Raw genomic sequence first — 13,248 nt, forward strand, 5'->3', positions numbered from 1 at the left:
ACCTCCCTATTTTGTGCATGATTAACTCTTTAATATACCTAAACGTTTTTATTTTATCGAATATAGTGTCTTTATGAGAAAACTAAGCATAGACATAATATCTCGGTTCGATATCAGTGGTAATAGAATTCTGAAAGCATGAGGAATAAGTCAGATAACAATCACTTATTTAATTTATTACTTAAGAACTTTGAAATACCTCTCCAACTAATCGATAGATCAGATATGAAAACTTATATATTGTTAATTATAATGCAGAAAGGTTAGATTTCACCACTCCTGATTCGTGTATTGCTGGTCATATAAGCATATGGAAATATCGTATATTATAAAATATTTATTAAAAAAATTTACAGTAATGTATAGTTTATGAACAATTTAGTAGAAAACATATTTTTTCAGTATATCTATATCTCTCACCATATATTGTATCCACATTTATATATTATTTTATTTATATTTTTGATTGCCATCTATCAACATCCAAACGAACTTAATCTGTAATTTTGGTTGCATACACATTTCTATTTGAAAAAATATATCATCAATCATATTGAAAGTAGACAGTATAATATTTCGAAGCGTTTTTTATTGCTCAATTAATTTAAAAAAATCGGTAATTGAGTTTCTTTCTTGTTTTATTTTCTCAACTGGTACTGTTTCGAAACACCCACCGTTTAAAAGCCGTTCCTCGCTAGTGGTGTGAAATACAAAAAAAAAGTTAATTCTGTTATAATACTGTGCCTATACCCGCCACTGTAAATCACTTTATTCCTTCAGTCCTAACGTGTTCTGCGGTATAATTGAACTTTGAGTTATTGCTACACGCCCCGCCCACTCTTTGGTCGCGGTTTCTTTAGTTTCCACCTTCCTCCCACGATAATGGGTACTCACTCTCTTTTACTCGTTTCGATATGCTCACTTAGTGCCAAGAAAAACGATAAAAATTACTAAAATGAAAAAAGGACAAATTGGTTTCGCTGATACTTTCCCGAGGGTAGTAATTTTAGCCACTGTCATTTTTTCTTCTTCGCAAAAGTCAAGATCACGTGCGTTTAAATATAGACTGATAAAGAACTGCAATCACTTGCATTATAGAAAATTTATAGATTCGTAAAAAATAAATAAAATTTATAAAATTCACAACATTAATTGAAATATTTTGACGATATTTGTAAAACTTGTAATTAAGAATTTTCCAAACAATTGGGATTATCAGAGTGTCCATTTTTCGTCCAATAATTTCCTTTTGAGCACTTATAGATTAGTTAATTATACCAAGTTATTGAATAATTTATAATTTATAGAAGTCTCTAAAAATTAGATTCATATCAAAAAAATGAAAATCTGATTAGATGAATATTTAGAAATATTATGCAATTAGATATTAGAGATCAGTTGATATTATCCATACTTTTAAATAAACATTTTCCACTTATTATAAAATACAAATATTGACGTACCCTATGGCTATTAGTGATCATTAACTCTGATAAAACACAGTTTTTTTGGAAATTCTTATTACTAAATCTAAATAATTTAAAAATTTTTATTAGTAATTGTTGCGCCCTCTAGTAGCGCATAGATGAAGTTTAATTAAACTACTTCAAAGAAGAGTTCTACTTAAGTATACGACCATGGACGTATTCTTTGTTGATATTCCTATAGAAGTCTCTTAACCTCTTCTAAATCGGTACTAATTTCGAACGTTGCCAAGTATATTATTAAAACTTGATAACATTATACAAAGAAATACGATAAAAATTATAGTATTTATTAAAAATGTGTTTATTAAAAAAATTGGTAAATTTCGTTAAATATTATAAAAAGGAAATTAAATAGTACTTTCTCTCTTTGTCATACCAAAATTTTATTATCGTCTGAGACACAATTTCACCCAATCACTACTTTTTAGACAAGTTATATTTATCATACAATTAACCTTTTGAATAAATACTGCTTCTTTAAGAATACGGAGTATGAAGAAGTTGAACTCTGATGCTTCAGAGAAAATATCTACAATTTAAAGAAATAATTAAGTGCAGTCTGGCAACTGCTAGTTCACCTAAAGTTCATTTGCCAGGTGGCCGATACAGGTGAATAGAATTCATATCAGTACCTCATTTAAAGTTAGTTTTTCACAACTGTATATTATATTTGTGCAACGAATATTGACATAAACTTGTTCCTGATGTTATTATTATTTGTATAGTGAGTTTTTATTTAGTTTAGTCCAGAATATAACAGAATGTCAACAAATAGATTTCACAAGTGAGTACCCTCATTTTTTACTAATATTATATGTATACAGTGAAATTTTAATTTATATTTATAACCCATACGGTAAATATTGGATTTATTGTGTTCATTTTGTTCTATTTGTGCATTGTACTTAATTATTATGTTTGTATTTTGCTACTTTCTTTGATTAATAACTATCCATGGTCTTGTTTATATTTAATTCAATACCATGTTTATTAATATATTTCTGTTCCTGTTTTTCAATTCTTCTTCTAACTTATCTGAAGTTAACAGACTTAATATACAATTTGTAAAGTTATCTATTGTTTTATATAATAATAATATTATAATACATTAAGAAGAAAAATATAACAACCACCACGCAATGCACAGTTAATAATTAATTGGAAAATTCATTGAACAACTTGTAGATTTCTAAAATTTTGCCAAGTGAAACAGAAAGGTAACAGTATTTGTTATCTTATCAAACAAAATTAGTTATAGATATTTATCAATGCATTGAATTTACTAGAAGACATGCGAATACGAAACGAGTCGTGTTTTCTTTTTCATTTTCTCTAAAAATAATATCTTCACTCTCGGTAGCTAAAAGCGCGTTCTTAAAAGAAAAATGTTCTTCGTTAAACAAAATTCGACCTTCAAGAACGTGACTTAACCTTAAAACTAACCATTATTTTATCTTACAATGTTTGATGAAGGAATAAAAACAATGAGACACTCCAAGAAATTAATATTTGTTTAATATTGGATATTACGATACACTAATATATGTTGTGGATGATTTCTGATTTCAATTTCATTTAATCATTATCATCAATTCATCAGACGCTATTTATAACAATGATGATCGTTTTCTAAATAATTTTTTCCGAGATACTAAGTTTAGAGTTTCTAAAGCTACTAAATAATATTTTTTAACGCCAGTATAACATTAGAAATATTTATATATGTGGGAGGAACTATTTCAAAGACATTTCAATCTCTAAAACTAAATATTCATCTAGTTACTTGGATAATGTCAAAAAAATAATGATTTTATTCAGATTTAGGAGGTTGATATCTAAAATCAAAGAGTTAACCGTTTTTGTCATTATATATACGGGAAATATGATTGTAACATTGATATAATAACCTCATTACATACAGAGTGAACAAAATATTCACATTTTCATCATTTAAAATGATAACAGTGCGACAAATGTGATACTGTATATGAGATTTATGTTTTGGAAAACTGGCAATACTGGTGACGCCCAGTTGATTCAAGTTTTAGGATATATAAGAACACGGTAAAGCTGTCAGGTAATTTACAAAATTTAGAACACTTGTATTCATTTTGTGCTTAGATAACGGGAGTTTTATGGACATTTAGACAGTAGACAAAATTTAAAACACTTGTATTTATTTTGTGCTTAAACTATAGGAGTCTAAAATCTAACATATAACTCTACAAATCACATAGAAACTTACTTCACAAGTATTTGCTTAACCTACGGCGGCCATTTTTAAATAGGCTTCAGCTGATTTTGACATTAAAATAAACTTTCTAAATGGGACATCTAGATCAAAATTATTTAAATACTTTATTACAGGGCCGCAAAAGACGGCATGTTAGAAGTATTAAAAGAAACAACAAAAAGAGACTGCAACACAAGAGACGAGCAAGGTATGACACCGACATTATACGCAGCTTTTTACGGAAATTTAGACGCTTTAAGACTATTATGCGGAAGAGGGTAAGATTATACTTTTATAATAAAAAATAAATGAATAAAATTTTGTTCCTACTGTTGGATCGGCCTTTATAAACGTTTAGTTGTTTATTGATTTATCCCTTTTTATTTTATTATATTTATTAACGTATTTACCAAATTGTTCAATAATTTCATTACAGATAAATTTATGTGTTGTTGATAAAGTGAAATGAAGCTTTCAAAACTAAATGTGCTTATTAGAAAAAATAATCAATCACTGATAAGCAGATTATATCAAAGTGTAATCATGATTCATTTTTTACCTGCTTCATTTATCTATTCCGGCGACTGTATTATAATATTGATAAAATATTTAATTCAACACTCTGATTAATATAATTATCAATCAACCTCTTTTATTTTTTAGATAAAACGAATAATAATATAATGATTCTTATTTTAGCGGTAATCCCGACAAATCAGATTTATTCGGCAACACAGCTTTACATTTGGCAGCTGCTCAAGGTCACAAACACATCGTTATATTTCTAGTCAATTTCGGAGCAAATATCTACGCCACTGATATAGATGGAAGGACGCCGCAAGAACTCGCAGGGGTTAATGGTAGAGATGAAATTTTACGATTCATAGATGGCGTTCAAGCTAAACTGGAAGCAACAGATAAAAAAAGAGTTAAAGCTATGCAAGAAAAAGCCAAAGAGAGTGCCAAAAAGAGAGTCAAAGTAAGTAAATTTTCGTAGTAACAATTTCAGCGGCCTAAAAAAAATTTGAATATCTAAAGTATAAGTGAAATCATTGCTCGAGCATCGGGGAAAATTATAATCTAAACGCTGACAGTTGGTAGTAGATCTTCGGTGTTGTAAGATTTATTGTTATCGAAATCTTGCTTTTTATAAGCAATAACTGTGTAAAATATAATTAATGATTTTCATAACTATTTGAGAAGCGTCTAAGTTAAAATTAAAACTTTGAATTCATACATTTAAAAATTTTACAATTTCCACTTGTATTTCGTAAGTAAACAAATAATTTAAATCATTTTTACGGCAACAACTAGAAAAAAATTACAACGTGGCAACGGTGTAAAACAACTGTCATAACTACGAAACGAATATTTTATTTTTAGTATTTTGTAATGTTTTACAGGATGTTTAATCATTGCGATTTAATTAATTTTAAAATTTTAAGAATTTTAATAAGCAAATGGCGAAACAAGAACACTTGAATGAGAAACAAGAAAGACGAAAATACAAAGATAATCGACCGTCAATGATTTCAACTTTAAGATCGAAAATAATAGGAGGTTCAATGTCGAACTTATTAAATGATAATCCTACAGAAAGACGAAACACTTACAGCGCTATAATCAGTGGAGGATCTGTTGCTGGTAGAGGAAATATGAGTACAGTTCAAAGAAGAATTTTAGCTAACAAAAATAATAGATTAGGACAAGTCGACGATGAATTTAAGGTTAGTTTTCCTTTCCATTTTTTTTTTCCTATTTTAACCGATCATTTTAGGTAAGCGGAATGGAAGATGGTAAATTCACGGTAAACTCTTTAAAAGGTATTCGAAGAGATTCGGAAGTATTATACGGCGGGACCTTGGAAGGGACTAGTTTGAAAGAACGAGGGCGCTTAGATGGTATATTCAACGAAGCCGAATCTGTTAATAACGTAATAACCCCAGCTCCGGGGCGGTTATTGAGATCTGCATCGCAACCAGATTTTTTGCAAGAAATGAGAAACAACGCTGACGACAAGATGCAGGATTCTGCGAGTATTTTTATCAGACCTGGAATCGGGAGCATAGTTATAAGGTAACAAAAAAAGGATGAAAAAATAAAGTATCCACAGTACAGTTTTTAAAGTAATTCATCATTTTAGTTGGTTTTTTTGTAAGCTGAGTCTCCAATATCTTATGTTTCACTGTCATTAAGGTATCATCAGTTCATTAAAGGCAACTAATTTTTTGTTATAGAGTTTAAATCCTCGCATATTGTTTGTTGAAACTACTCTTGATGGTCTTCTGTTTCTTCTTCAGTGTTGTTACTTTCATCTTCTGCAAGAATCGCTTGTTCAGTAGCTTCGTCATTGTCATCTATAAATTCCTCTATTTCTGAATGTAAATTCACAGTTTTTAATTTGTAGGAAAAGCATTACACAAAATACGTTTAGTAGATACGGAAATAATGAAGAAAGTTCCATTGGTTCGGGTGAAAGTTGTGGTCCAAGACATTTAACAGACGATGAATTATCAGGTAAGATTTGAATCGATTCTGTCAGGTTTTACTTCACTTTATTCTAATCAAAACTATATGGAAATATGCTTGTGTTAAAAATTATAGCCCCCCAAAATATTTTGTAATATCTGTGAGGTTATTTTGGGGTACTCATCTGTTTTTTGAGGGCTAGGCTGCTAATTTGGTCCCTCACCCCTCTTTTTCCGCGCTTGAGACCGGCAGCAATCCACTGCAGTCAAAAAGCTCCCAATTGGAACATGAAGTAGAATACATGGGATTGACAATCTAGAGCTATGATATCGAAAAAGGAATATTAAGGAATAAAAAAGATTATTTTTTCATTTCTTGTTATTTTAAATGTTTCAGACACTGGTTCCAGTGAGGACGAAAACCCAAACGGAGCATTAGAAAGATTTTTAACGGCGTTCGGATTAAGGGAATACCTTCCTAGATTTTTAGAAGAGAAAATTGATTTGGACACGTTAATGCTTCTTGAAGAAAGTGATATAAAGAGCCTTAATTTACCAATTGGACCTTACAGGAATTTGATAGTAGCTATCAACGAAAGGAAAGGGGCTCTCGAAAATCCTGGCGAAGTTAAAGATACGATGGTTTGAATAAAAAAGAACAAATTATATGTACAGATTTTAATATATTCAATTTAATAAAATAAGTTTTTATCGTTTGGCGTCTCCACCCCCTCATACCTAGCTCCCGAAGATCCTCTTCGACGTCATCCAGCCATCGTCTCTCTGGTCGCCCACACAATCTTAAATATCTTACTGCCACTGGGCCTACGCCCTCTTCCACCACATACCTCTTGTCATCACGGTCCAACGCTCGGAGTCTCCACTTTCTCACACCTAGCTCTCGAAAATCCTCTTCGGCATCTTCTAGTCATTGTTTGTGCGGTCACCCGTACAATCTCAAATTTACATTTAGATGACTTGGTTGCCGTTTCTTCCTCCTCCATACACTAGCGGTACTCCAGGTCGTTCGTGATACTTATAGTGTAGAGATGACCGGTTAAATTGACAGTCACCAGTCAAATTTAACTAAATGAATGTATTGAACAATAGCAGTTAACGAAACGGTTACATTGTCATTGCAGAAGCATTTTATTTATTGTCAGTGGCGGTTAGTGATTTTGAGAGACTGTGGTGCAGCAAATTTTTTATAAATGTTAAATGAACTTACTTTTATTGTAAGATAATTCCCAATAAATGCTAAGTTGGAATCTCTGGAACCGTTGGTGATATTCACACCCTGTTTACACTACCACTACACCAAAGCTCAAAATTACAGTCTGACGCGCGTTTCGATAACAAAGTTATCGTCTTCAGGGACTGAACGTAAACTAAAACTTAACTCACCAATAAACTATCTCCTGCGAAAATTGATTCCAGCGGGAATCTTCAAATTTATTCCTTGACTACTAAACTGTAGAGTGGACTGTCTTTAGACATGTAAAAAATACTTAAAGCAACGAAATATTAATCAAATGGGGAACAAAAACATATTTTGACACCATTTGATAAAATTGGCACTAGAAGGTCAATCAAGTGTTGGATAGGTCACTACTTTGATGAATAAAATAAAACGACTAACGAAATTCTGATTATTGTATATCTTCTCACAAATGGTATACAAAATCGTCAATCAGCAATCAATTTAATATAATATCGTATTCAATATACAATCGAACACTAATTAACGAACATAATGATTTCTCAACGTTTGGAATTAGTGTTGTAAGAATATAAAGGAAAAGCGTTCGAATTTTCCGGTACTTCATCGTCCGATTCAGTTTCCCCGTCCGATTCGAAGGTATTATCAGGAATATCATATAAACGAATCATCGGTTTATTGGGATCCTTCATTATCAAATATTTTCCGTCTTTTTGTTTCATCACTATATCCACGATGCATCTGAAAATTTGAAATTAATCTTTTTCCAACCAAATAAATGTTTATAAATACCTCAATATACCCCAAGCGTTATCCATATTCAAATTAATCTGTGTAGCGAATTCGTGAGGTTTATACTGTTGTGTTCCCAATATGACGTGTTTGCTGTTATCTCTAACCTGAGCACGGGAAACGTAACCGAATTTGATTTGATCGCTACCCGCTAAAAGCGCTTGCACCGTCCATTTAGCCAATTTGCAAGCGTTGTTGCGAAGTTCGTTGGCCAAAACTGCACCTCGTTGAGTATCTAGTTTCTGTCGCCATTCGACTCCGTTCGCCAATTTGGAATCCCATTCGTTTAGAGCTTTGATAGTCAGGAATTGTAGCTCGCCATTGGGTGATTGAACAACGGCATCGTGTTCGCAACGAGATACCAATATCTAAAATAAAATAATCAATCATTGGTAACGTATGGTTACCTTGTTCAAAACATTCACCATGATATTGTTTTTTTTTTATAATTCATTTATAGCGATTTTTTTTATAAAATCAATTTCTACGAAGGTCTTTTTATTTATATGTATACTTTCTAAAACCGATTTATCAAGAAAATCCTGATGTATAAATACTCGTTTGTTTATTAGCGAGAAAGTCAGTACATCATTCGTTGTCATAGTGAATGGAATAGTAAAATTAAAGAAATTAGTGAATAGTTAAGTGTTAGTAATTATTATAAATAATGTTGAGGGTATAGTTTATTGTTTCTAGAGTAATTTTTTAAATAAATTAAGTAAGTAAAAGACATTGTTTATAAATTATCTCTACCATTAGAAACATTTTAAATAAATAAGAAAACAATGGGTTTCAGTTGATCCCTGTATCTTTTAAAAGGCAAGCATATTTTTTTTGTTAGCCAAAATGATTCCTTGTTCCACCTTTGAGAAATAAAAATAGACTATTAAAGGGGGGATTAGCGAGAATTATTCAAATTTGTATCCTAACAGAAAGTTTACTTACAATTCCACCACCAAGATCCCATTTTCGGTATCTATAAGCTACACTTGCAATTTCCCCTTCTTCTTCTTCAGATATGAACGGATTCGGTTCATCAAATTTATAACGAGGTTCATTTGGACCAATTTTCAGTACCTACAAATATCAATTAACAATCACATAGATTATATTTAAACAATTATAATTCTTAAGCGAATAAATCACCTGCTGGCTGAAATTGTGGTTAATAAATGTAGCTTCCAGAGCTAGATTCCTTGGTGAGTTCAAAGAATTGCCGTCATCTTGAGGAGGTTCTACCGAAGTCTCATTAACAGTAAGCAAATCAAATTCAGTATTATCTCTTTTATCGAAGAATAATTTATCGCCTACAAAAATTGATTATTACACCAAATTATTAGTTAAAACTAATTCATTTTTACCAATTTTTTCAATGACAATATCCCAAGAATAGTTCGAGCGTGTACAGCACATAATAGTCGCTAAAATAGCATCTGTAGCATAAACATTTCCCTCAGTTTTAGATAATTTTCTGATAATGGGATCATCTGTAGTAGTTACCTAAAAACAAACATTTAAAACTTATAATTTCAATTAAAATTACCACTATAAACTTACGGTATGGAAAATTCTGTTAACACTTTGTAGAGGTTTCTCATTTTTGACATTAACTCTATCATAAGATTTATCATAATATTCCAATTCGCCGCAACATAAAATATCCTCTCCATCTTTAATACCGGGAAGAGATAACTTTCCAAGCCTAGGAAAGTCCATTTCTTCAATAGTACTCCAATCAGGTTTGACGGTGACTGAGGCATCTCTAATTTTAATTTGAGGCTATAATAAAATATAAAAATAATGGTTGAAAATTAATAAAATAATTAGTACTTACTCTACCCTGCCCCCAACGCTTAACTTGGCTCCTTTTATAGGTATCACGGGCTTTAACGCCCTTACCTAAAGCTTGCATACCACCACTTTGAATGTTAGTTCTACCTCCTCTACCTCGTAAATTACGTTGATTACCTCTGAATCTACCTCGTTGATAAGGTGGTTTTTGAACCCTCGTGGTATCCACCAAATGGAAGGTAGTCTCATCTTCGTCGTGATAATAAGCGTATTGACTACCTGAGCCGAATTGGGAAGCGTATTTATCTATTGTTAAGAAAAAATTTAATTTGCCGGTGGATTGGTTACTTATACACTACCATTTATTTGAGGTTATATTATAACATATGCTGTTAAGAAATTTGAAATAAGATTAACTTACTAGCGTATTTTTTATCCTGAAATGCAGCTCCTGTCCAATCACTAATTTTACCTAATCGATCTCCTTTGCTGAAAGGTTGATAGGGCATATCTTTAAATTGATCTGGAACTTCGGATGGTCCCCATCCCGTTTGATTATCTTGGATAATAGGCGCTACAAAATGTGGCGTTTCTCCTGCTGAACTATATTCAGTCATAGTCATTACTTTAAACAATTAATGTATATCCAAAAATTATGTAGATATTATTATATTGAAATAAATTGACAATAAAATGTGAAAATGAAATTCTTCAACAATTGAAAGGACCACAGACAAGTGGCACTAGTGGCATATCGTAATGACATTGACACGACATAAAAAAGTTTCAAGTTTATGGAAAAAGATTAATAAAAAAAGCATTATTCGTCAAACACAAGCAATATTATTAGAATTTTTTTGTTAAAAATTAATATAATAATTGAAGATTTCACTCAAGATATTTTTTTTAATTTACGGTGAGAAATCGATTCTCCGGTTGTCGAATATACGGAACTCGCGATTATTCGAAACACTTTATACTCTCAGATAAAAATAATCAAATATTCCAATCTTTCAGACGAAATTGCAAAAGAAAATTACATATTATGTAACCATGTATAAGTAAATGTTATCTCTCAGTAATATTAAGTATAATATACAAAAATCTCTGTGCTTCATTCATTCGATTAATCGAATACCAACAACAACAACTGTTAGTCCGATTCACAGAAATACAAATTTAGTTGTTATTCAGTGGAAACAGCATGGCGGATTTTCGATGCAAAATATTTTCGCGGTTCATTTAAATTTACATTTCAGCCAGTTCGGATTTCGCAATTTCCTAAATCACAATAAAAAACATCTTAAAACTGAGACACGTTTATTTACAAAATAATTTTTACATAGATTTTCAACAATACCAAGAAAAATTAGTAGGCGTGATTACAATATAACTTTTGTTTGTTTTGTGTCTATTATACCTGTATTTACATCATGTGAATGTTCTTGGTTTACTATAAAGTCATGAACAACGTAACTGTGATCTTCATAAATGGAAATAGACAGTGAAAACAGATGAGAGGTAGGAATAGATGGGAAAAATTCATACTTCAAATGTTTTGTATTGAAATTTGTTAGATCACTTTCCAGAAAATGATTTTCACACAATAATTTGATGTTGAGCATTATATTTTAGATAATTCTTCCTATTTAGAGCACACTTCAGAAAAACTTTTGGGATAATTAAGCAAATGATTATTTATCTTGACAATTGACATTGACAGTCATGACATTTTTATTACACTAGCGTCACGATTGGTAAGTGGCAGAACAAAATTTTTGTTATTGAAATTTAGAGTGTTCGGTGGTCCGATTATTTGAGTCTCTACTGTATATGTAAAGAAAAGCCTTTGAAATAGGCAATTCTTTCAACATTTTTTTCACTCTTCGGATCCATCCGCTACAAAACTGTTTATTTATGTATAACAATACAGATAGGCCGTTTTAGAGAAATGAAAGGAGAAATAAAGCATAAGAATAGTAAAAATATCCAAATTTAATAACCATTATAAAAATTTTTTTAGACATAAATATCAATTTGTGGAGTGATTTAATGGATCTTCACTATTGGGGAAACAGAACTTTTGCAGTACTTGTAAAAACTCGACTTTAACAGAAAGTTTTTGCTGTGGAGGAAGGTTCCTAAATGAGGGCAACAATGATAACAGAAAATATCTGTCCTCATCTATATCTGGATTTAGATAAAAAGATGAATCTTCAGTAATTTCACCATTTTGGGACCCCTCCCAAACTTCTAATACAGGGGATTGCGATGGGACAGTCTCATAGGATATATGCTTAGTTTTTCTTCGTTTTCGAGAACCAACAGAGGTGTCAGTATATTGAGATTCTTCACTTTCGAATTTAATTACTGCAGTATTCGACGTTTCTTCTTCTTCTTCTTCAGGTTCGTCGAGTTTTGGCGGATCACATTTATTTTCATCATCTTTTAAAAGAAAAGGCTCTAAAAATAGTAATGACCTATAATAAATATATTCTCGCTTTTTTTTAGGATTTTTCACTTCTCTTCTTAAATTTATATCTTTTCTAAAACTGTCTCTTAGATTCCTCCATCTTCTTTGAACGTGAAAAACTAAAATAAAAATGTTTAGATTAATAAATTTTAGTTCTACATTATATCACCTAATTTGACGCGCCATAGGTTTAATAGTCACATCCATTAAAGAATATAACTTTATACTCTGTGATAGTAAATATAATTAAGAAAGAGATACCTATAAATATTAGCTGCATTAGAAAAAGATAGGTGAATCGAGAATAAATTGTTTACAAAACACTAACTACTAATAATCTTAGGGACTATTTATGCATTTGTAAATATTTAGAATACATTTTTAGTGTCGTGAAAAGATAATTACTTCAATATTTAACAAAACTTCAATTATATTAAAAAAAATATTAACTTACGTTTCGAATTTCTATCAGATTCCCCGTAATCGTACCATTGTGGTAATATTTCTGCACACACGTCTAGCCAAGCCTGCTCTTTATCATCCTTGTTGCTATAATCTGGATGATGTTTGTTATACAATATTGGCCTTTTCTTTACTGCTTCAATTAAAGTTTCCGTACGACAATTTAATTCTTCGGCCATAGAAGCGGTTATTTGGCCGCTTCCAAAGACGTTTTAAACCGTAAACTGTATTACAATACCCGTCCGACACACAAACATAGGTCACAGCTGACGAATAATAATCGGTTGCGGCTAATCATTCGAAAAAGTGATCGATTCTTGTAA

The 13,248-nt window shown here is 31.1% G+C and overlaps 3 protein-coding genes across 3 annotated transcripts; 1 reads left to right on the forward strand and 2 right to left on the reverse strand.

Annotated features, from left to right (window-relative positions):
* Window positions 1–1,903: 1,903 nt before the first annotated feature.
* LOC130895680 (pre-mRNA splicing regulator USH1G) lies at window positions 1,904–6,892 on the forward strand. The gene is made up of 7 exons (XM_057803141.1): window positions 1,904–2,271; window positions 3,855–3,998; window positions 4,420–4,699; window positions 5,166–5,447; window positions 5,498–5,796; window positions 6,128–6,237; window positions 6,586–6,892. The coding sequence occupies exons 1-7, from the start codon at window positions 2,249–2,251 to the stop codon at window positions 6,834–6,836; spliced, it is 1,389 nt and encodes a 462-aa protein (XP_057659124.1). The 5' UTR covers window positions 1,904–2,248; the 3' UTR covers window positions 6,837–6,892.
* Window positions 6,893–7,831: 939 nt separating this feature from the next.
* On the reverse strand, window positions 7,832–10,924 carry LOC130895678 (eukaryotic translation initiation factor 3 subunit D). Its single transcript, XM_057803139.1, has 8 exons — window positions 10,412–10,924; window positions 10,034–10,296; window positions 9,757–9,978; window positions 9,561–9,699; window positions 9,346–9,506; window positions 9,145–9,276; window positions 8,200–8,567; window positions 7,832–8,148 (listed from the first exon to the last, which is right to left on the reverse strand). The coding sequence occupies exons 1-8, from the start codon at window positions 10,611–10,613 to the stop codon at window positions 7,950–7,952; spliced, it is 1,686 nt and encodes a 561-aa protein (XP_057659122.1). The 5' UTR covers window positions 10,614–10,924; the 3' UTR covers window positions 7,832–7,949.
* A 1,043-nt stretch (window positions 10,925–11,967) lies between these two features.
* On the reverse strand, window positions 11,968–13,208 carry LOC130895685 (uncharacterized). Its single transcript, XM_057803149.1, has 2 exons — window positions 12,918–13,208; window positions 11,968–12,582 (listed from the first exon to the last, which is right to left on the reverse strand). The coding sequence occupies exons 1-2, from the start codon at window positions 13,102–13,104 to the stop codon at window positions 12,023–12,025; spliced, it is 747 nt and encodes a 248-aa protein (XP_057659132.1). The 5' UTR covers window positions 13,105–13,208; the 3' UTR covers window positions 11,968–12,022.
* Between the last annotated feature and the right edge of the window lie 40 nt (window positions 13,209–13,248).

This window comes from Diorhabda carinulata, chromosome 6 (assembly GCF_026250575.1).
Source record: "Diorhabda carinulata isolate Delta chromosome 6, icDioCari1.1, whole genome shotgun sequence".
Lineage (NCBI taxonomy): Eukaryota > Metazoa > Arthropoda > Insecta > Coleoptera > Chrysomelidae > Diorhabda > Diorhabda carinulata.